Consider the following 24,346-nt stretch of genomic DNA (forward strand, 5'->3'; position numbering starts at 1 on the left):
AGATTCTCTCTCTCTCAGACTTTGTTACCCTCAGGAGTGAGATCAGTGATAATCCTCACTGCCTGTAGAAAACAGTGCCAGGACTCCATGTTAGTGCCCTATGCTCAGTTTCATGCAGCTGAGCAATTCCTTTCTCGTTTTCCTCACTGCTGGCAGGCCATACGCACCATGACTGGAGCTGGGCATGGTACCATGCACAAGCACTCCAAAGCAGAAGGCAAAATAGGGATATGTATGATGTCTGTTGCTCTATTGCATGTCTTGTTTAAAACTTATGGGGAGCAAGGCAAGGGAGTTCTGAAACTTTACTTATGCTTTCTTTTGAAAATATAGTGGCACTTGTACCTCTGTGTGTTTTACCATTACACCTGAGGAGTTCCCCCCCACACCCACAGAACACATGAGCCTTATGAGGAGGAGAAAGAAGAGGACTCAGGATGACATGTTCAGTGAGATCTTGTAAGCCAGTGCTGCATCAGACCATGAACAGAGGGCCTGGAGGATCAATATGGCAGACGGCATGGAGAAAGGCCCAGGATTTGGGGAGGGAGAACACGCGGACGTAAGGAGACTTCCCTGACAGCAAACAGATGCTGCAGACTCTTTTTGACCTATAGGTTCAATGATCCCAGGCTCACTTCTCTTTGCAGTCCATATATATATGCACTCCAATATAGCACTTCCCTACAGTCCCCCTCGACATTCCATGTGGCATTATGGGCCACATTCCTACCCCTCCCTCTCCACTCCAGGGGACATTAAAGGAAACTGCAGCTTCACATACTGACCTGTCAGAGGCACTGTTGATAAATGCATAGCTAAAATAGACATGAATGTTCTTTCCCTTTCTTTAAGCTCTGTTCCATAAATTTATTAAAGTCTTAAGGTATTTGCTTTTAATTTTGCACAGAATTTTTTTTTAAATTTGTTTTCATTACTCAGTAAAACTCTTGGGGCTGGGATATAATTCATCTTTATTAGTTCCCAATATGTCCTGCAGAATGGCTGGCAATATTGAAAGCACCCACTTACTATTGTGCACAACTCATGGGATCAGTGATAAACAGTGTAATAATCAAAAATGTACCAGAAGCACCACGCTATTAATAGGTGCATCATCAGTGTTATATTCATAGATGTGCACCGACCACCACACAATTCCTAACAGGCCCCCAAACTGCAAGGCCAGGTAGAGCACAATACACCACAACACATTAACAGTGAGCCAGAGTAAAGTGCTCTTTCGAAGACTCCCTGAGACATAGTTCTGCACTGAGCTCTTTTGATATCCCTTGTGTCAGGCTATTCAAACTCAGCAAGCAGCTGCTCTGCCTACGCCCTCCACTCTGGCAGCAGCTTTTCCTCCTTTGCTTCACGGATATTATGCAGGACACAGCAGGCTGCTATAACCGTTGGGATATTTTTCTCACTGAGATCCAATCTTGTGAGTCAACGATGCCAGCACCCCTTCAATCTACAAAAAGCACTTTAATTGTCATTCTGTACATGTTGAGCTGGTAGTTGAATCTTTCCTTGATGCTGTCGAGGTGGTTGGTGTACATTTTCGTGAACCAGAGGAGTAAGTTGTAGGCTGGGTCCCCCAGGATCATGATTGGCATTTCAACATTGCTAATAGTAGTCTGTCGGTCGGGAAAAAATGTCCCTCCTTGTAGCTTTCTGAACAGTCCTGTGTTCGTAACCATAGAAAAATGGCCCTTTCTGTTGATGTACTCTGTGGTTTGGTGCCAAAATAGGGATATGTATGATGTCTATTGCTCTACCACAGCTTGGGAACCCCACTGCAGCAAATCCATCCATTATGTCCTTCACATTGCTGAGAGTCACTGTCCTGTGTAGCAAGAGACAATTAATGGCCCCGCACCCTTGCATGACAACGCCCTCCCTCTGTGGATTTTCCAAATCCAGAATGATTGCTACTGGTCAGTGAGAAACCTGTCATCACAAGTTTCCACAGGGCAATTGCCACACTATTCTCCACTGTCAATGCAGCTCTCAGTCTGGTGTCCCCGTACAGGAGGGCTGAGGCAAGCTCGACACACAAATCCAGGAACGTGACCTTGTGTAGCCGAAAGTTCTGCAGCAACTGTGTGTCATCCCAAGCCTGCGTTACACTGCAATTCCACCACTCAGTGCTCGTTTCTCGGGCCCACAAGCAGTGCTCCACCATTTTCAGCTGCTCTGTGAACACTACCACCAATCTTGAATTGGTTTTTGCCATGTCCAACACCAAATGGATCTCCAGGAAATCACCCCATTCCCTTGCAGCTCTGCAAATACTGAAAGATCTTGGGTCCTGTGCTTATAATGCCCATATTGGTAGTGTAAAGTCGCACAGGTTTAATGCTTCTGTCAGAGATGGTAGACAGTGACATATCCTGCATGAGTTAATGGGATTTTCAAAATAGGCATTGCAAATTAAGAGATAGAAATAGCATTATGGGATGGAGAAAGTTGCATGATGGGAACTTCACCCCGCTGTCCCAGTCACCCCTTCTCGACTTGTTTCTGCTCCCCCATGCATTGCCAAAGCTTCCCAAAAGACACTGCACTGCATACCTACCCATGGTGCACTACACTGTGCATCGAAACAAGCACTCATGGTGAGTATGCGCAGGGCCAACACAAGGAACCAAGTGTGCGGGCATGCAAGCAATATACTAACTGTGGTGGCTTTATGCCAATGTAACTTGCATTGGCAAAAGTTTGTAACATAGACATGTTCTCAGATTCAGAAGCAGAACCACCATGAATAATTCAGTCTTTCCTTTATACAGCGTAGGCCTTTAATCTTGGTCTCAAGTAATGGGTGATCAGCAGACAATAACCCACTCTTCAAGGCACAGCTTCAAAAGGCTGCGTTTTTGCATAATTGGAGGTGGGGAATCTGTATTCAACTCCCCCTAAATATTAACACTTTTGTTCCAAAAGTCCATCTTTTTCTGGCACCGCTCTTCAATATAGTCCTTTGAACCAGGTCTTGCATTAGTCACATCTCTCCTGAGTGGTTACATACAATCCCAGCCCAGAGGGGCTGGGTACCATAGGCCAGGGGAGACAGTCTTCCCTAACCTATGCTGTGGCCCTGCTCATGCTCCCTCCCCCTTCCCTGAAGCTGGCTGGGGCTCAGCTCCAGCCTCAGCCTGGTGCAGCCAGGGCAGCTTGGGCTGGCCCGGGGCTTCAGCTGGCCAGTACAGCTGGGGCAGGCCGGCCAAGACTCCTCTGGCCACAGGGAGGAGAGAGGGGGCAGGGGCAGGGCCAGCCAACTTGCTTTCCTGAAGGGGGAGGAGGGTTCACCCGCCACCCATGTCTGTGCCTCCATTTCCTCAGCTGCTAAGTGGGGATAATGATACGTTTCGACCTCTCAGAGAGGCTGAGAGAGTCTCTAAGGACAGCAAGATCCCTGATGGCAAGTCCTGTATCATATTAAGTATAAAATGTGTAGACAAAGCTCACCAAAAAATAAACATTAAACTAACTGAATTCACACACACAAAAAAAGGAGGACTTGTGGCACCTTAGAGACTAACAAATTTATTTGAGCATAAGCTTTCATGAGCTACAGCTCACTTCATCGGATGCATACAGTGGAAAATCTAGTAGGGAGATTTTATATACACAGAGAACATGAAACAATGGGTGTTACCATACACACTGTAACGAGAGTGATCAGATAAAGGTGAGCTATGAGCTTCCCACAGCAAGTCTGCCCAGGCAGGGCTCCTGGGGAAGCCAGAGGGCCCTGCACCCAAACTCTGCAGCCAGCACTGACTCTCAGCCAGACAGTAAAACAGAAGATTTATTAGTGGACAGGAACACTGCATAGGGCAGCACTTGTTAGCACAGAAATCGGTGACTTTAAGCCAAGTCCATCTTGAGGGGAGGGGAGCCCAGAGCTAGGGCTCTAGTCCTCCCCCTGAGCCCCAAGCCAGCAGAGACTGACTCACTTCCAGCTGCCTGGCCCCTGCCCTGCCCCTTGCTTCTCCTCCAGCCTCTCTCTCGCTTCCCGGGGCCAAGAGTCACCTGGTCGCATCCCCCTCCTGGGTCTCAGGTTACGAAGGGGCAGCCATAGCATCTGAGCAGGCAGCTGGAGCAACCCCCGCAAAAGTCATGCTTATTCCCACCACCTAGACATTGGTGCAATACACAGGGAAACTGAGGCAAACAGCATTCATGCAAAACAGTAAGACTCACATACAACATAAGGAAAAATCCCCACTTCATCACACTACATAAAAGCAAAACATGCATTTTCCAGTCTTAACCCAACTTATTTTGAATCAAGCAAAACAAGAACAAAATTAAATCTCTGCAAATGCGCACACAGTGTGTGTGTCTGCATTCTGCAGCAACAAAATGGCTGCTGTCTGCATCAGGGCAAGAGTCTTTCCTTAAAAAGGTACAGCATTCTGAAGATAAGCTATAACAGATGCGCTCCATATCCCATGGTGACAAGTTTTTGTGTCCCACAGAGCTGGGTACCCTCCTAGAGTATGCATCACCACTGCATCTAGGCACCAGACATGGAATTCTGAAGTTCATAACAATTGACCTGTAAAAGGACACTTCTCTTGCCTACTCCAGTTCAGTCACTGTGGATTAGTTGGGTTATTTAAGCACATTTATTCTTTCTCCACTGCCAAGCCAGCCCTTGACATTTGGGGAAGATTTATGGGAAAGAGTAGGCCTCTGAAGATGATTAGATATGGATATCTTCTGGGATGCAATTCCACAGTGAATGGTCCTCAGGTCAAGAATGCCCTGCTCAAGATCAGTCAATTGCAATGTTCCCTGCTGAGTACAGCTCTCTGGGGCGGGGGGAGGGGTGTGTGTGCGTGGAGGAAGGGGGTATACACAGATAGATCTGCCTTTCATTTAAATATAAATGTATCATTTATACCCCCCTAGTCCAGACTGAGATCTGAGGATCTGTCCAGTATTCTGTTGCATGGCAGACTTGTACAAATACCCACAGAGGATAGATCTGTGGCAGCCACATGATGCCCCAAAAACAGGCTTCACATCTTCTCTGCCCCACATAAAAGCGTTCTCCAAGGATTTAGGGCTACCTGACAGAGGACAGGAGCTCAGTCACATCTTTGAAAGATAGGCCAGTAACTATAGCAGAGCCTTTTCCAAATTATAAAAGAAGGAAAACCAAGAATGAAGCAAAATATTCAATGCAAGTCTTGAGACTATTAGCTCTGACAGATTTTATAATCTACCCTTTTAGGGATATAACATGGTACCTTTTTAAGGCTAACAAGCTAAAGTTTAGGGTAAGTTACCATAAGCAAGACACTAATTCCACTGGTGTCATTTACACCCCAATGGGGCTGATGCTGGAAAAGCAAACAGGGTTTGGTAAGAAAGTATAAAGCAGGGCAAAAGATGGAGAACCTAATTGTCTTACCCACACTTTCCATAATTTGTTGGTCTTCCTTAAGTCTAACATAAGCCCCTCAGACTAAATTCACCACTGCTGTAAGCACTGTAGTCAGTGGCATTGCACCAACTTACACTTGTAAGGAGTTTAGCCCCTTGCCTTACAGTGCCAGGTGCCCATCTATGGTGCTACATATTTTTTGGCTAGAAATGGTCTTGTGAATGTTAATGCATATTTACTGCCTGTAAAAAGAAAATGTATATCTAGATTTAGGACCAGACAGCCACATATTAAGACAATATATCACAAGCCTATAAGAACGGATTCCTCAAGAGAAACTTCAGTTCAAGTCTAACATCTCTGCTTGCTATAAAGCAGACTTCTGGACTTTATCATGACTCAGGGACATCTTCCAAATAACAGGCCTTGGTTTAAACTAGCTGCACTTTAAATGGGAGTCTCGTTAGCTGAAATCCTGTGCCATGCTTTGAAAATGTGGGTGTTTATATCTAACCAAAGATTTTAAAAAGAAGAGGGGAAAAAAGAAATAAGCAGATCTTCAAATGCTTTGTTGTTCAAATCAGTCTATACGTGCTACTGTGCTTTTTTGGCTTCTGTTCAGCTCAGTCCATTAGACCCTACTAAGAGCCAGGAACTGCCTAGTTTAGTCCTGGCTTCAGCACTGACTCTGCAATACCTGGGATGCGATATTTCACCTCTCTGCCTCAGCTGAAATAGAGAGAATACTTAGCTCCCTCCCTCTGAAGGCTGGTCATGTCTGTATATTTTTCTATGTCTAGACAGCCCCATGTGAGTGTTCAGCATTGTTATATGTATGAAGCATGTTTGTTAAGGTTTAAGGTTCATTCTGGTATCAGTCAAAAGACACGAGTTAAGATATGGTTATAATTTTATGAGCACAAGGTGGAAAAATAAGGCCCATCAAGTTACTAATGTTCTGAAACCACAATAAAAGGCAGAACACACTGAGCTCTGAGCAGTTAGAGGAGTTCAGCAGCACAGATGCCTGGACTGGCTCTGCCCTTCATAGCCACTATCACAGCAATCAAAAAATCAATTTTTAATTTGCACGGCTCTCTTGTTCTTTAAGTTTATCTTCCTCAGGAACCAAAGCATCGGTCACTTCTAGAGATGAGATCTCTGCCACTGGAGGCCTTCCCATGAAAGAGCCTTGACTGCAGTCACCCTTCCTTCCTCGTTTGTGCTTCGCTACAGAATCATAGAAATCAGAGCTGGAACAGATCCATCAGGTCATCCAGCCTGCCACTCAGCCAGCACAGGATTGGTCCCTGCAGGCTATTTCCGAGGGCTTTACCCTTTAGAATGGTTTCCACATGTTTCCAAAACAACAACTTGCCTCTGCTTCAGACTTGACTACAATACTGCACTACAAACTACACTGCCATGGTCCCCTGCTGGTTCCCAGCATTCATTTGTCAGGAAGCCCTAGCTTTCCAAAGCAAAGGAAACCACTCTCCCCTCCCCTCCCCTTATATTTTAACCTGCATATGGACAGCATAGCCAACACCTGTATTCAGCCATGAAGAGAACCTATTACAGCATACGCACTGGATCACTCTTGAAACTCTTTTGCTTTCAAGTGCCAGTTTTCACAGCCATTGAAGTGGTGCCAAATATATTAACGTTTCACTGCTGCTTCCCTGCGTCCCCATGTGTGCACCCCAGTAGTGTTTATCCAGCCTCGCACTCCGTCCAAATCCCACTCATATGTAGCGCCCCACCAGCTACAATCAGCAGCGTTTTTCCGAGGAGCCTGGCGCCGTAGGCAGCAGCAAAGCCATTAAAATTAAAGTTGTAATGTAAATAAAGTCCACGTGCCAGCCAGAGGCTGCCATGCTGTGGAGACACTGATGAAAAATGTGCAGCAGTAAGATCTAGTAGAGTAACGCCCCTTCCCTGATAGTACATCAGTGCTCTAGGAATTTTCGGAGTGGTAGCTCTCAACTGAGGGCAGACCTGTCCCCGGAGGTGCTAACCGGAGGCGCTAACCGTAGGTCCCACTAACCCTTGGACACCAAGTAACTGACTCAATCCTAGTTTCATAAGGTACTGCTGGCAGAGCAATGAGCTGCACAGTGCACTTGAGAGTCATGAGCAGTAGAAACAACAAGGAGTCCTTGTAGCACCTTAGAGACTAACAAATATATTTGGGCATAAGCTTTCGTGGGCTAAAACCCACTTCATCAGATGCATGGAGTGGAAAATACAGCAGGAAGATTAGATATAGATACATACACACACACCCCCATGAAGAGATGGGGGTTGCCATACCAACTTTAACTAAACAGATCAATTAAGATGGGCTTTTATCAGCAGGAGGGGGAGAAAAAACTTTTGTAGTGATAATCAGGATGGCCCATTTCAAAACAGTTGACAAGAAGGTGTGAGTAACAGTGTGGGGGGGGGGGAAATTAGCCTGAGGAAATGGTTTTTAGTTTGTGTAATGACCAAACCACTCCCCGTCTTTATTCAGGCCTAATCTGATGTTGTCCAGTTTGCGAATTAATTCCAGTTCTGCAGTTTCACGTTGGAGTCTGTTTTTGAAGGTGTTTTTTGTTGAAGAATGGGCACTTTTAGGTCTGTTATTGAGTGACCAGAGAGACTGAAGTGTTCTCCAACTGGTTTTTGAATGTTAGGATTCCTGATGTCAGATGTGTGTCCATTTATTCTTTTGCATAGAGACTGTTCGGTTTGGCCAATGTACATGGCAGAGGGGCATTGCTGGCACAGATCACATTGGTAGATGTGCAGGTGAACAAATCCCTGATGGTGTGGCTGATAGGGTTAGGTCCTATGATGGTGTCCCTTGAATAGATATGTGGACAGAGTTGGCAACAGGCTTTATTGCAGGGTTTGGTTCCTGGGTTGGTGTTTTTGTTGTGTGTTGTGTCATTGCTGGTGAGTATTTGCTTCAGGTTGGGGGGGCTGTCTGTAAGCGAGGACTGGCCTGTCTCCCAAGGTCTGAGAGAGTGAGGGATCGTCCTTCAGGATAGGTTGTAGATCCTTGATGCGCTGGAGGCTGTAGGTGACGGCTAGTGGCGTTCTGTTACTTTGTTGGGCCTGCCTTGTAGTAGGCGACTTCTGGCTACCCTTCTGGCTCTGTCAATCTGTTTCTTCAGTTCACCAGGTTGGTACTGTAGTTTTAAGAATGCTTGATAGAGCAGTCGAGTGCAGAGCACCTTTTGTGGACAAACAGCAAAGCACCTCTCTCCTGGGGGTTTCAGGATTTTTATCTATCTATATTTAATTTTCAGGCCATACTGCTGCAGTCAGGTATAATTTCATGTAAGGGGGTGGTGAATACGGGGAATGTGTTTCCACTGAAATCGGAAGGCACTTGAGTCCAGCAGCATTAATAGATTTAAGCCAAAGTTGGATGATGTGGATTTCAGGGTGGTACTTTTCATACTTGCCACCTTTAGGAAGCAACAGGGCATCTGAAGATAAAATGACAGCAGCCCCGTCCCGTACTTACCCCATAGTCAGGATGCATCTGCCTGGGTGGGTTAGCTGCACCCACTACACTATCCTACTACTCATAGCTCCCAGTTGGTCCCAAAAGGCAGCAGGTCTTGGAGTTAACTAGAGTTGGGCGAAGTTTTTCAGACAAATAGGTTATTTGAAAAAAGAAAAAAAATCCTATCACCTGGTGGTTAGGGCAACACAGGGGGTAGGATTCAAATCCCTATGTCAGAGCAGGGTTTTGAATTGGGTCTCTCACACCCCAGGTGAGTGCCCTAATTGCTGGCCTAAAAAGTTAAGGGGGATAGTTCCTCCTCCTGTCTTGTGAATCCAGTGCCTGGACACAGGAAGTTTCAGCTCAAACAACGTGTTCCGTCTGATCTGAAATGGACTTTTTCAATTCACCAAAATTTTTCAGATTCAGTTGGACTCAAGTAAATACATTGTAATCACCTGACAACCAAAAAAATAAAAAAATAAAAAAAAATCAGGTATTGGCCTATCTCTAGAGCTAACTTCCCCCTCTCAGATGCAGGGGGAGTTTCCCCCGCTCAGACCTATTGTCTCTGGCTCTGCAAAATCAGACAGAAATGGCTGCAGCAGTTACACTCTGGTCATATTTGCAAGCTCTTCAGTCACAAGGGCTAGAAACAGCTTTTATGAAAAACAGCTGCTGATAGTCTACCAGAAGCACTTGACACCAGGAGATGGGGCCCCAGCCATGGGCCTACAGGATTTATGCTTCAATCCAGCCCTGGGCAGGTATGGCAGTGCTATAGCTCTCCTCTGTCACAAGGACACAGGATAGAGAGACAAAGTTGCCATCAAACCATTTCCAGGTACAGAGGGCAGATATTCTGCTTCAGCTCCCATACTGTTTCCAGTGCTGTGAAACTCCACCTTCACCACAGTTCACACAGCTTTGAGGGGACTCCACAAGGATGAATCTGGACCTGGTGCCTTTATTTCGACTTGTAACTTAGGACCTACTGTGCATTTGCCAATGCTTATGGAATTAGGACTCACTTTCTGAATGTACATGAGCCATTAATGAATTGTGGAGGAAAGGGAGGAGGGAGATTGCATGGGGGATTGGAGAGAAAGTTCCCAAGAAGCCACCCTATGTTTTATTGTTCTCTCTCAGCCTGGCGCTGGCTCTTGCTAGAGAGCGTTACCATTTTCCAGCATTACAGGGTAAGGCCCTTTCACTTCCAGGCCCAGTTTCATTCACTTCACCCTCCTGAGCCTTTGCATCCTGCTGCACACCAACCTGGCATTTGAAGCAGTGGGGGCTTTAATTCTGACACTGCAGATCATTAAGAGTCTGCAGAACAACGCACCAGTAAAGACGGGCACTAAACAAGAGCGGGTATTGCTGCTGAAAGGAAAATGGATCTCTCTTTTCTTTCAGGAAGCCGCTGAGCATGCACATGCTGCTGCAGCCTGCAGAAAAACAGCACCATCTGTACAGAAAATGAAAGCCTCCCATTCCAATTCTAGTTAACGCTTCACACTTCTGCAGGGAGACGGCCCAAACTTCAGTTTGCTGAGGCAAGCTTCACAGCAGCTGTGCCTAACTGGCATGAAAAGGAACAAACCACAGTTTAATATACAGGTGCACCCCACAGAAGTAACAGATTCCAACAGACAAAGCTTCCATCTTGAGCAGAGAGGCTACTGCAGATGCACCAGTACATACTGTATTGGGAGCCATAGTCTCTGGCAGCTGCACTTCCATATTAGCAGTGAGGGCTGCTGCAATTTTCTTAGTGTAATAATAAATAATGCCACCACCATATAGCTCTTATATAGCACTTTGTGATCTACTAATGCAAAGGGAAGTACATATTCAAATGAGAGGTCAGATTGGCTCTCTTCCAAATCTTTCTTGGGCTTCAGAGAGTCAATGGGAAACTTTAGAAGAACTAAAATTCATTCACAAATTTAACACCATTAATTTGGGCTTGAATAGGGACTGGGAGTGGCTGGCTCACTTCAAAAGCAACTTGGCCTCTCTTGGAATTGACACCTCCTCATCAATTATTGGGAGTGGACTACATCCACCCTGATTGAACTGGCCCTGCCAACACTGGTTCTCCACTTGTGAGGTAACTCCCTTCTCTTCATGTGTCAGTATAATAATGCCTGCATCTGTAATTTTCACTCCATGCATCTGAAGAAGTGGGTTTTTTTCCCACGAAAGCTTATGCCCAAATAAATCGGTTAGTCTTCAAGGTGCCACTGGACTCCTTGTTGTTTTTGTGGGTACTGAGTAACACGGCTACCCTCTGATACTTTAGAAGATTTGTTCATTAAAGAGAAAGGATGGTTCACTGGTTAAGATAGCCTAGGACTTGAGACTTGAGTTCCAGCCCCTGTTTTGCCACAGACTTCCTGTGTGATCTTGGACAAATCACTTAGCCAATACGCCTCAGTTCCCCATCTGTATAATGAGAAAAGTATCACAGAAATATAGGACTGAAAGGACCTTGATAGGTCATCTACCCAGTCCCCAGCTCTAAGGCAGGACTAAGTATTATCTAGACCCTCCCTGACAGGTGTTATCTAACCTGTTCTTAAAAACCAACAACGATAGAGATTCTACAACCTCCTTAAGTAATTTGTTCCAGCGTTTAACCACCCTGACAGTTAGGCAGTTTTTCCTAATGACTAACCTAAATATCGCTTGCTTAGTTTAAACTCATTATTTCTTGTCCTGTCCTCCAGGGATAATAGCACTGCCCTACATCACATCTTGAATACTGCATGCAGATGTGGTCACCCCATCTCAAAAAAGAGATATATAGAATTGGAAAAGGTACAGAAAAGAGCAACAAAAATTATTAGGGGCATGGAACCGCTTCCATATGAGGAGAGATTAATAAGACTGGGACTTTTCAGCTTTGAAAAGAGATGACTAAGGGGGGATATGATAGAGACTTATAAAATCATGACTGGTGTGGAGAAAGTAAATAAGGAACTGTTATTTACTCCTTCTCATAACACAAGAACTAGGCATCACCAAGTGAAATTAATAGGCATCGGGTTTCAAACAAACAAAAGGAAGTATTTCTTCACACAACGGACAGTCAACCTGTGGAACTCTTTGCCAGAGGATGCTATGAAGGCCAAGACCATAACAGTTCAAAAAAGAACTAGATAAGTTTATGGAGGATAGGTCCATCAATGGCTATTAGCCAGGATAGGCAGGGATACAAAACCATGCTCTGACCCATCCCTAGCCTCTGTTTGCCAGAAGCAGGGAATGGGCGACAGATAGGATGGATCACTTGATGACTGACTGTTCTGTTCATTCCCTCTGAAGCCCCTAGCTCTGGCCACCGTTGGAAGACAAGTTACTGGGCTAGATGGATAATTGGTTTGACCCAGTATGGCGGTTCTTATGTTTTATAGCGTTATGAGGGTAAATTCATTAAAAGATTGGGGATGCTCAGATATTATGTTCATAGGGCCAGGTAAGTGCCGAAGGGATCAATTTATCTTTCTTAAGGTCTGTGACAGGGTCAGGCCAGATGGCTATAGGAGAGTAATAGAAGGCAGATATTAGCCCCAGGCTAAGTAGGTCCCCTTTCCCTGGGTAAGGTAACACGGAAGGTTCCAGAACAATCAGGAACCTTCTGGAGACAATTAAGATAGGCTGATTAGAACACCTGCAGCCAATCAAGAAGCTGCTACAATCAATTAAGGCAGGCTAATCAGGGCACCTGGGTTTTAAAAAGGAGCTCACTTCAGTTTGTGGTGTGCATGTGTGGAGCTGGGAGCAAGAGGCGCTAGGAGCTGAGAGTGAGAACGCGGACTGTTGAAGGACTGAGGAGGACAAGCATCATCAGACACCAGGAGGAAGGTCCTGTGGTGAGGATAAAGAAGGTGTTGGGAGGAGGCCATGGGGAAGTAGCCCAGGGAGTTGTAGCTGTCACACAGCTGTTCCAGGAGGCACTCTAGACAGCTGCATTGCACAGGGCCCTGGGCTGGAACCCAGAGAACCTGGGTTCCCCCCCATCCTCCCAACTCCTGGTCAGACACACGAGGAGTTGACCTGGGCTGTGGGTTCAGAAAAACGGCCAAGCTGAGGGCTGCCGTGAAGCTCCAAGGTGAGCAAATCCGCCAATAAGCGCAAGACCGACCAAGGTAGAGCAGGAACTTTGTCACAGGTCCAACAGCCCTGAAGGTCTGGTTGGGGTTGGGGCTATAGAAGGGTTATGCCTTGCTAGCACTGACGCAAATTATTCAATTTAAGGTGGTGATCTTGGTCTACAAAGCCTGACCCTGTTCCAATTTAGGTTAGATTATCCACTGCCAGTCCCTGTTCCCAATGGGGTGTTAGCACTAAGTGTCCATGGATTCAGACGCTGGGGATCTGGAGGCAGAGCACTCACCTGTAGATCACTTCCCCTATTAGCCTGAGAAAAACCAGATGTAGTGAGTGACCTTCAGGGCATGGAGCAGTTACTTATTCTGGTAGTTACCCTCAGTATGCCGAGTGCTGTCCCCATAGCTAGGGCAGGGCCTATCTAAGATGACAAATGACATCCGAAGACTGGAGGAGAGGAATGCAATCAAAAATTATGTATGATTTTTATATACACTTTAAAATGAAACACACAGCAACTATACCAACTTCCCCTCCACCCATTCAGCATCAGTGGGTTAGTTCCTCGTAGGCATCACAGAAGTGTAACTTGAGAAATGAACTGGAAGGAGGTGAAGGTAGTGGCCTCTGGCATCAGTTCAGAGAAGGCATTCCATGTGTCGGGGGAAAGCATAAAGAAAGCATGATGTGGGCATGCGGGAAGACCCAGTTGGTACTGGCAGAGCAGAGGGATAGGGGGCTTCAAGAAGAAAGGAGGATAAATGGGATGGCTCAGAGTTGCCAGTGCCTTGAAGGAGAAGACAAGAAGTTTGAACTTGATGGGGCAGACCAGGGAAATCAGTAGAGGAATTCAAAGAAGGAGTAAGACATTCGGAATGATGGACAAGCCAGAATATGAAGTTGGCTGCTGTATTTTGAATAGACAGTAGAGGGCCAACACGAGCATCAGGGAGGCCGACGGCTGGGGAAGTTACAATAAATCAACACAGGAAACAGTGACAAGCTAAATGATAGCTCCAAGTGTAGATGCAGCCTCAGGGAAACTAGGGGTGGGACTGGATTCCCAGCTCGCATAGACATACTCGCGCTAGCTCTCATCAAGGGGAGGGGAGGGATAGCTCAGTGGTTTGAGCATTGGCCTGCTAAACCCAGGGTTGTGAGTTCAATCCTTAAGGGGGCCATTTAGGGATCTGGGGCAAAAATTGGGGATTGGTCCTGCTTTGAGCAGGGGGTTGGACTAGATGATCTCCTGAGGTCCCTTCCAACCTTGATATTCTATGATTCTATGAATAGTAGTGTATCTGCACACGCACGGGAAGCAGCAAGCAGTGGCATGGACTAGCTGCCCCCAGTTGTGGCACTCATGGGATCGAGGCAGGTTTGTACGTGGTTGACTAGCCCAGGCCACCACGCACTGCTGCCTGCGCTACCATGACTATGCTACTATTCTCGAAGAGAGCTAGCATGAATATCTTTACAGGAGCTGAGAATCACCCTCCACCTGCCCCAAGAGTAGACTTAGCCGGAGAGAGGGTGATTGCATCTTTAGAACAGGTTTCAGCGTAGCAGCCGTGTTAGTCTGTATTCGCAAAAAGAAAAGGAGGACTTGTGGCACCTTAGAGACTAACCAATTTATTTGAACATAATCTGCATCCGATGAAGTGAGCTGTAGCTCACGAAAGCTTATGCTCAGATAAATTTGTTAGTCTCTAAGGTGCCACAATTCCTCCTTTTCTTTTTGCTAACAGTAGTAATTGCTGGAATGAGTGGAGGGTGGGAAATTAGTAGATGCTACTATGACAACTCTGAATGAATATTATATCCAGAGGTTTGACAATGGGATCATTTTTAGGAAAAAAACTCCCATTTATATCCTCTGTAGGTAGTAAGTAATACATAAATAAAAGGGTTTATATAGCCTGCAGACTGCATCCACAAGATGATGGTATAACAGGAACACTGCTCAAATTCCCAGGAAGAGGCAGCAGTGCTCACACGCACGGTAAGATGACTAATGCAGCAGCACACTGTACAGGTAATCCAGCACTACTATACTCAGTACTTCTATGGTGCATTCCACCAGAGGAGCTCCAAGGGTTTTTACAAAGCTCAGGTCTCCCTCCATTCTACAAATGGAGAAACAGACACAGTAAGTGATTTCCCCAAGGTACCACACCAATTTAGAGGCACAGCCCGGAAGGTCTAACACCCAGCCCTGGGTCTAACCACTAGGCCATGCCATGGCACGGTTATGTAGACTGGGAGAAAGTAAAACCCTAGTTACAAGCACAAATTTCTCTGCTAATTATTTGCAAATGGCAAGAGTGCAGTTTCAGGCAGACATGTGGCTGGGGAGTTTATTTACATTTTAATAATCTACAGTTTATGGGGGGAAAAAATAGGTAGTAGGCATCTAAACTGTAAATCAATAACTCAAAAGAGGGGTGCAAAGAAGGTGCAATGCAGCTGCCTGACTGGAGAGCGCAGTTAGTTATTTGTGCCCACATACCAGGAAATGTGGCTTTATATTTTTATTCAATTTGAAAATCCCCTTTTTAAAAGAGAAAGTCACCCCTGCTGGAAAACCCCTGAGTCGGCACAAACAGATCAGCCAGGCAATCTGTATTCGCAACGAGGTACAGAAAAGGGATAAAAGTCACTTGCCTTGGAAACTGGTCTGATGGGGAGATTGTTCCATTTTGTGAAATATGGTGCATTTCTAAGTTTAGAAAATTGCTTTTCCTAAGTGTGTTTAGGAGACAGCACTAAGTTACACCTACGGGTCGGCACAGAGGTATCCCTGCAGTCAGAGGGGGTGACACCCCTTCCTCTAATACATAACTGCTTTATGACTGAATGACATTGCCCTCTTGCACACAGCCCATTAATACTTTAGCTAGAAAAGCTATCCTCTAGTACAGCTCCCCACAAAGTGTGTGTGTGTGTGGGGAGTCCCCATTAGGAGGGCGTGGAGGAATATTAAGGGTGGAGGCAGAGTGCAGGCCAGCCCCCACAGGGGATCAGGGAGGGAGCACCACCCAGTCCCTGACCCCACTCCCAGCCCAGGGTGGCGTGGACACGTTCCCTTACTGGTAAGGGGGGCAGGGAGGATGTAAGAGGAAAAAAGTTTGGACACAACTGCTCTAGCTCAGGCTGTACATGGCCAGAGCCTGCTGCCTACCATCTGGGGCTCTAGTCCCAGCTCATCAGGGAAGGAGTGGGTTACACAGTATCTGTTGCTTGCAGCACAAGTTCATTACAGCTTTGCCCTGGCTGAGGGTATTTCACTATTTTGAGGGTATTTCACTACCCATCAGTCTGTCACATGCTGCATAGAGAGAGCTCTGCTTTACCTTTCTGGTTCTTCTTTCACTACAGCAAACTGGGCTGACTGACGGTTTGACCTCGTCTGATCTTGCACCTTCTCGCTGCCTTCCAGCTCCTGCTCCAGGGAGGAGCTGGTGCTGCCCTCCCTGCTGACATTGCTGCTCCGCCCAGGGCTGTTCTCTGTGGAGGCCCTCGGTGACTCTGTGTTCTGCTTCAGGGTCTGTAGCTTGGCCAGCGGGATAATGTCACAGTTCTGCGGCCGGTGCCATACGGTCCGCTGGGTGGTGGCATTGTAGTAGTAGAAGCGTGAGGTGTTCGGGTCAAAGAGTTCCCACCACTGGTTCTCGTTGGTGCGCTTTATGCGGACCCCAGCGGGCGGATCCCACACACACTCCCCTGTGATGAGGTTGGCGTACATGCGCTCCCGCGTTCGAGGCTCTATGATTTCCACCCATTCCAGCCTGAGGGAGAAAAACAAAGAGGGACAATTAAAAAGCTGTAGCAATTGCCCAGAACCAGCTGGGGAGGCAGGGTGGAGAGCAAAGGCTGCTTGGGAGGGGATGCGAGTCAGGTTTTCCCAAACCCTAGCCTGCACTATTCCCTATACAAAGCGATGGATTCCAGTGAATCTCCCTTAAATGCATACCTTCTGAAAGGCCTTGCCCCATCCCAAGCTCACAGCACAGAGGGGAATGAGCTAATCTGATGACCATCTAAAAGTCATGTTTTTTTAAATCCAAGCACTAACCAGATGTGCTACATTTTAGCACCGACACCCTTTTCCTCTAGCTTCCTGAACCACCACCCTACTACACTCATTAGTACATTGTCTATTCAGATTCTTTAAACTCTTCAGGGCAGAGACTGGGCTGAGAAATGCTTAGCATGCTGTTGCACTCTCAAATAGTAAAGAAATACAGAGGAATAAAAAGGTGATGCTAAGAGAGAGCAGAGTCCAGCAACAACCATACATAATTTGGAAATGGAGCCACTTTCTATAAATACAGAACCACTGCAACTAGCAACGGCAGTCCTGAGCACCAGATTTGGCCCCATTTATCTATTTCCAGGGGAATCTTAGAAGCCCTTTTTGCAGGATTGCTGCAGACTTTCAGACAACATTCAGCTTAACTGGTGTTTGTGAGAAGGCGTTTAGTACTCATGAAAACTGAGAGCTAAACATTGGACAGAGGCTGATATGATGCTACTAAGAGCTGTAGCATACATCTATGCCAATGAATCTCGATGCTCACCTTCAGCACCTTTTACCTCTCCATTCCTAAGCCCCCCAGAAGTCAGCTGCTGCCCTCACTCCCCACCGAGAGCACACCCTGCTATTTCAGTCCTGGGCTCCAGCAAAGCTCTGCCAGCATCCATATCTTTGTCTTGACTTCCCGCACCCATTGCTATGCTAGTTTTGAGTCTCCTGAGCACAAAGCCTCCATGAGTTCTCTCACCTCCCACCCTCTACATAGGAGTTCCCACTACAAATTTTTGGGTGGCCTCAGAGTGCGGCCACCAACTCTTGCTGGTGGCTGCTCTGACAATTTTTCCTAAAATACTTAACCAACCTTAAGAAAAACAAATTACAATGATTTGGAGATGTGTACGTGCATATGTATTTATTTATGTAGGGGTTTTTTGCAGACTCAATATTAAACAAAGCAGTCTATTCTTTACTGGACCTAAACGGAACAGAAACATAAGTAAGTTGCTTTGCATATTTCCCCCCCCCCCATTTAAAAAAAAAAAAAGACGACTTTCTAGCTAGTAAATCTGCTATGGTAAAAAGTGATATTTGTTAATATCGCTTTTCACAGCAGCCCTATTCAGCCCCAGCAAGGACAAATTAAGCCCTGGATGGAGAGGTAGGAAGGGAGCCAGGGGCAATGGTAGGCTGAGGAGGCAGCAGAGGATAGGGGCAATATTCAGAGAGTGAGCCCATGGCTGGATTCTCGGGGCCAGAGCCCGAAGCCCTGCATCTCGGGGACGGAGCCCACCACCACAAGGCCAGAGCCTGCTGCTAACCACCCGAGGCAGAAACCCAAAGCCTGAGTCCCACCTGGAAGGTGGGGAACTCACACTGGCCCTGTGCTCCTACCGTGTTTGTGGCTCCAGAAGGTGGCAGGGCCCAGCCCCTGCTGGCAGCACTGGGGTAGGGGCCACTGCTTTGCTCTCCCCCACGCCACCCCCTACCCGCCCCCAATCACTACCAAAGAGGCTCTGCCTGCAAGAAAAGCCCCTGGTGGCTGCATGCGGCAACAGTGGCTGCATTTGAGAAACGGATATGCATGGTGATTCCAGCACATGCTGTTGGCCACCTGCCATGCTTCCTGATTCACCACTCTCCTGGACGTGCCCAAAGAGCTAGCATCAGCTACAACTGCACTTCAGCTCAGAAGCACTGATACAGACCCAGCTGCAAAAGGAAACTGACTACCATGGCACAAATCCTGCTTTGGGTCATTCTGCAGCAGACTCCAGGTGTCAAGAACTGGATGCAGAAAAGGAACTAACCAACCGCAACAGGGGAATTGTGTATACATGGAAGGGATTAGCATGCTTCCCTCTGCTGTAGCTCTTTAGGGTATGTCTACACGGCAGCCCAGAGCGAACCTCCCTGCCCAGACAGAGACTCCAGCTAGCAGGGCTCAAGCTGGCATGCTAAAAATACCAGTGTGGATGCAGCGGCTGGCTCAAGCCACTCCAGCTGCAGGGTAGACAGACCCACCATGTGTGTCAGATACTCCTCCTGACTGTGCAGAGACAGGCCAAAATCCAGTAGAAAAGAAAAAAAGCTTGAGCAGAAAATGGCCTATTTATGCCCCATACCATTTCTCCTTCCCCCTCCCTGCCGGAAAAACCCCAAACATTTGGACACCCAAGTCTCCAGGTGAGCTACTATTATTTGTAGCCTGCTGAGCTACCAAACAAGAAAACAGTTTCACCCTGCTCACTAAAGAAGCTTCCTTGCTGATGTAGGAGAAAGGAAGGGTTTAAAATCATTTGTGGAGAGAGGATCATTCCTCCCCAGCCCAGTCAGCATCACTCCAAGGAGACACATACATGTCAACCTGTCCAGGACAGGACTTTTCCCCAGAGCCCCATAGATTCCATCTAGCCTGTGAAGTGGGATCTAGAAATACTGATAGGACTCTGAAGATCACTTCTGCAGACACCTGGGAGCAAATTCAGACCCTCTACAATTTCAACCCCAATCTTGAATTTGCTACCCGACTAGCCCAGGAGCACCTGGACGATACACACAGATTGCCATGCCAGGGGCACAAGAGGGAAAGGGCATGCATCAAAATGCTAGGCACTTCCCAGCAGCCCGGGACCCCTCTACAGAGGAGCTGAGGGAATGTGAACTCCACATTGTGGGTGGGCTTGGGAGCACAAACATCACACTCTTCCCAGCCTAGAAGAGGAAGTCTGTATTTGGCCCATTAGAAATAGTAAAAATAGCTCCAACTGTGACCCAGGACAGGATTGGAATCCCTGTCTCTGGAGAGAAAAAGCCAGAGCACACCAAGACCACCACCACGACACTGGAGCACTTAGCTTCCTCTTGGCATTCTGCGGATTAGCGGGCTCATCGTGCTGGGAAATCTCTTTGCTCCACAAGGAATTTCCCCCCTTCTTTACATCATTATTTCCCCGGCCTTTGGAGAAAGAGTTAAGACTTTACAGCTCTCCTGCTTTCTCCTCAGCCTTTTAATTTACCAGGGCCATTAATCAACTGGCACAACTCAATATATTAGCCCTTCATGAAACAACGGATCAATGGCCAAGGTACATTCACTTCAGCCACTTGCTTTAACACAATTGACCACAAGCGGGAGGCGAAGGGGAAAACAATCCATCCAAATAATAAAGATCTGAGAACAGCAAGCATTACACAATGATGTCCACCAGGCCTAGAGACAAACAAATCCAGGAGACCATGAGCCCTGCGGGGCTGCACGGAGCCCCTTTCTTTTCACAATAGTGATCTCAGCCTCCTGCACAGTGTGCACTGTTTTGAATCTCTGAAGAGTTGAGAGCAACTAGGAGGGGGTGGGGGGAAGCTTTTCACCACCACATTTTCTCATTTGTCTTTTATTAACAGCAGCATGCTGAGCGTAGTACCTTATGCTGAAACAAAGAGCCACCGTGACCACAAGCAGAAGAGCCAGTCACTTTGGACCCAGTTGTAATACTCAACATTCCTACAGCACCATCTGAAAGGGACTGATTGGCATTAACCAGTTCAGCTGCGGGACTAATATCAGTAATATATGCATTTCACAGGGGGAACTGAGGCACAGACAGCTGAAGTGACTTGACTTGCCCACAGTCACACCAAGTCAGTCTACTGGGATGAGAACCCAGAGGCCCCTACCTCCCAATCCTATGCTTTAGCCACACATCTTTTCACTGGTGGAGCTGTCATGGCACCAATCACCTGGAACCTTCAGCGCTGTAGGAGTGTTCTGGAATCCCTTTCTCCTCTCATTCCAGCCCCTGTTGCTGATTTTACAGTGCTTGCAAAGAACAATGCTGGTGAATTCAGACAGGCTAGGCTACTGTCTTCTTACTTCACACATTAAAAAAAAGCAGAGAGCTTTGTAATCACTGCAGGGTGCAATGCGACAACAGCAAAGACAGTATCATCATTAGGCAGCAGACTCCCTGTGTTATGTTGCACTTCATAATGTTGCCAGTGTTCTACAAGGTGCCACATGAGAATGAAGATGTGGTATACACACCAAAGTGCATTTTACTGGCATAGAGAAGGGATGCCAATGATACCACGTGTTGTCTGCTTCAGTTCATAGAAGAAACTGGAGCTACTCATTTTCTGGACAGATGGCACGGTCATGCCATACAGGTGGCGTTTTCCAAAGCTGACAGTTATGATACTGAAAATAAAAGACCTATATGTTCCCATGTGGGGGGATAGGGAGAAATCCCTCCCTCCTCCTCAACCCCCCCTCCCCCACCACCAACACACATATATGGTAACTGTGATCATTTCTCTGAGACATGAATCTTCTTGCTGCTGCCTAAGCTGTTATGACCTCCAGATTAACTCATTACCATGTACTCTGCACAGGGCTACCTTTCAAGGTCACACACAAGCGACAGCTGGTGCAAAGTGTGGCTGTCCACTTGCTTGGGAGCATGAGATGAATGGAGCATGAAAATCCCAGCTCTCAACTGCATTTGATTCCATCTGCTCCCAGGTGCAATGTAAAGATGTTGACACTGATCTACAAGGCCCTATACACTTTGGTTCTTAGCTACTTGAAAGGGTAGCTTCCCCCCCCCCCCATCTACTGCCACAACAGATGACCTCATCTAGGGTGCCTGAGTTAGCAGCCCCTCCACTGGAATATCTAAGGACTAGGGAGGCAGGACATTCACAGGGCAAGGCCTTTGACTCTGGAAATAGCTCTCTCTTGGCCTGCAGAGCACAGTGTAAGCCCCATCTATCTTATCAGGCTTCTGTCTAGAGAGGTGACAAAGAGCAAAGTCACACCCTATAGAACCACTGAAGTGAGCAAGTCCTCTTGTCAACCTGGAACTGCTCTACTCAACCCAAGAGAAACAGCAAAAAAATCAATCCTGCATCCCATGTAGCATGCTCCCTCCAGAAATTTGGCCCTGCCAGACAACAGAAGCCCTGGAAGATCTGACAAAACATCTGAACCATCGATGACCTGTGCCTCTGATCATGCTCCTCACGACTACTGAAAGTCAAGAGCATCTGTAAACTCTACCAGGAGTCAACTTCTCCTTTCCAAAGGGACATTCAACTCCCAGCATAACATATGCAACAGTCCAGCCAGTGCTAAGCCATTTCTTGATGTTATCAGTGGCCTAGCATCCAATCCACTCTACAGACTTCATACTTCTCAGCAAGCTAATTAAAAAGCCAGCAGAGCTATATCCAATTCCACCTCTTCTCTTGCAACATCCTTGATCTCTCCCCTCACCAAACCACAGGGCGAACTATCCAATCCTGCATTTAAAAATGGTCAGTAATCGAGAATCCATTATGACCCTCAGTAAATTGTTCCCATGGTTAATTACACGTGTTAGGATATAGATATTCAGGCCTGTCTGTAAAGGCCTATACTCTAAGAATTTAGGTGTATTCTTATCACTTGGCTAGTGATAGAGGTATAAAAGAAAGAATCAAAATCACTGTCTGCCAGTGTAAGGGCCTTCTCTTACTGTGACAGTCTGAGGCCCTGTTCTTAGGCTAGGCCTTTGGCTAAGCAACAGAGGCAGCCATAAGCTGGGAAGCAAACAGTCACATCCTCACATTCCAAACTAGTCACACTGAAATAAGGTGCTATTCGGCTGTAAGGAATACAATCCTGTCCTGATAGTTCCTATCACCTCCAGAGAAAGGGAAGTGCCTAGAAAATAGAAAAGGAGTACTTGTGGCACCTTAGAGACTAACTTTTTGCGAATACAGACTAACACGGCTGTTCCTCTGAAACCTGCCTAGAAAATGTAAAAGGAAACTTAGTTTGATAGCATCCTGTCTGGCAAGAACTCACTTATCAATAGCTGGGATGTGAAATCCTCACTTCTGTATTGTTTTGTCATTATAGTTCCCACTTTGCTATTGTTTGTCTGTATAATCTCTGTCTGGTTCTGTGATTGTTCCTGTCTGCTGTATAATTAATTTTGCTGGGTGTAAACTAATTAAGGTGGTGGGATATAATTGGTTACATAATCATGTTACAATATGTTAGGATTGGTTAGTTAAATTTCAGGAAAATGATTGGTTAAGGTATAGCTAAGCAGAACTCAAGTTTTACTATATAATCTGTAGTCAATGAGGAAGTGACTGGGTGTGGGTGGGGGTGGGCATGTGGGTGTGTGAGATGGGAACAGGGAATGGGGGTAAGAAAATTGGAATCATGTTTTGCTAAAGGGGGAAATGGGAACAGGGAGTGGGAGTAAGGAAGTTGGAATCATGTTTGGCTAAGGGTAGGAATGGGAACAGGGACACAGGTGTAAGGCTCTGTGGTGTCAGAGCTGGGAAGAAGGATACTAAGGAAGGAAACTGGAATCATGCTTGCTGGAAGTTCACCCCAATAAACATCGAATTGTTTGCACCTTTGGACTTCGGGTATTGTTGCTCTCTGTTCATGCGAGAAGGACCAGGGAAGTAAGTGGGTGAAGGAATAAGCCCCCTAACACTCATTGTTAAAAATTATGGCTTATTTGGTGAAAACGCATCAGAATCAACTCTATCCCAAGACTCAATTTAAAGACTTCTTAATGGAGTTAATACTTACTTCAAAAAGATTGTATCCAAGCTATACAGATAGACAAAGGAACAAGCTTCAGTCAGATGGCATTTGAAATGTGCACACCCTCTCTCACCTCCCGCCAAGAATACAGGATTAAAAATACAAGAAGCTGAAAGAATGCTAAAGCCTACTATGCCCTGTTGCTGTAGAAACTCTGCAGTGGGTGTACTTTAGAGATCTGAAAGGATACCCTGCCTTTCAGGCCCTCCGTTCCACCTTTGAAGTTATTTGAATCAAATATCCTGCAAGTTTTAATTGTCCTGGCACTGGTTACTGTGTTCAGCGCAGATGCAGTGACATGTCTCCCCAGAAACAAATTATTTTGTTACTCGACCATAACAGAAAGTCAGGAAACAACCACCCATGGTTACCTACAGCAATAAATGGAGCCTTATCCCACACACACACACAGTAATTAGGGGTCAATTTTCCCCCGACACTTGGGTGCATGAGGAGGATTGTATAAAATTATGAGAGTCACTCTTGTAAATACACCACTGCTCTGTCCTAGAGGGAATCAGAAATGCTCAGTTATGTTTCATAGGCCCTGTACAGCTAATCTTCGGCTCCTATGGCAGAGGCCAGCACTTTCAGAGCAGCAGTTTTGTCTCCACTGCTACTTTGAAGTCCCAGCTGTGGCATGCAACATAGTGACAACTGTGAAGCTGTGAGAGAACCTGTACA

The 24,346-nt window shown here is 46.4% G+C and overlaps 1 protein-coding gene across 3 annotated transcripts in view; it reads right to left on the reverse strand.

The window, feature by feature from the left end:
- ARHGAP39 (Rho GTPase activating protein 39) overlaps nucleotides 1-24,346 on the reverse strand; it is a 421,649-nt gene that overhangs the window by 275,210 nt on the left and 122,093 nt on the right. For all 3 annotated transcript variants that reach the window (XM_073329927.2, XM_073329928.2, XM_073329926.2), the window contains exon 2: nucleotides 16,373-16,807. In XM_073329927.2, the coding sequence (XP_073186028.1) occupies nucleotides 16,373-16,807 (435 nt within the window). The remainder of the gene's footprint in view (nucleotides 1-16,372; nucleotides 16,808-24,346) is intronic.

The sequence above is a fragment of the Lepidochelys kempii genome, chromosome 2 (genome assembly GCF_965140285.1).
Source record: "Lepidochelys kempii isolate rLepKem1 chromosome 2, rLepKem1.hap1, whole genome shotgun sequence".
Classification (NCBI taxonomy): domain Eukaryota; kingdom Metazoa; phylum Chordata; order Testudines; family Cheloniidae; genus Lepidochelys; species Lepidochelys kempii.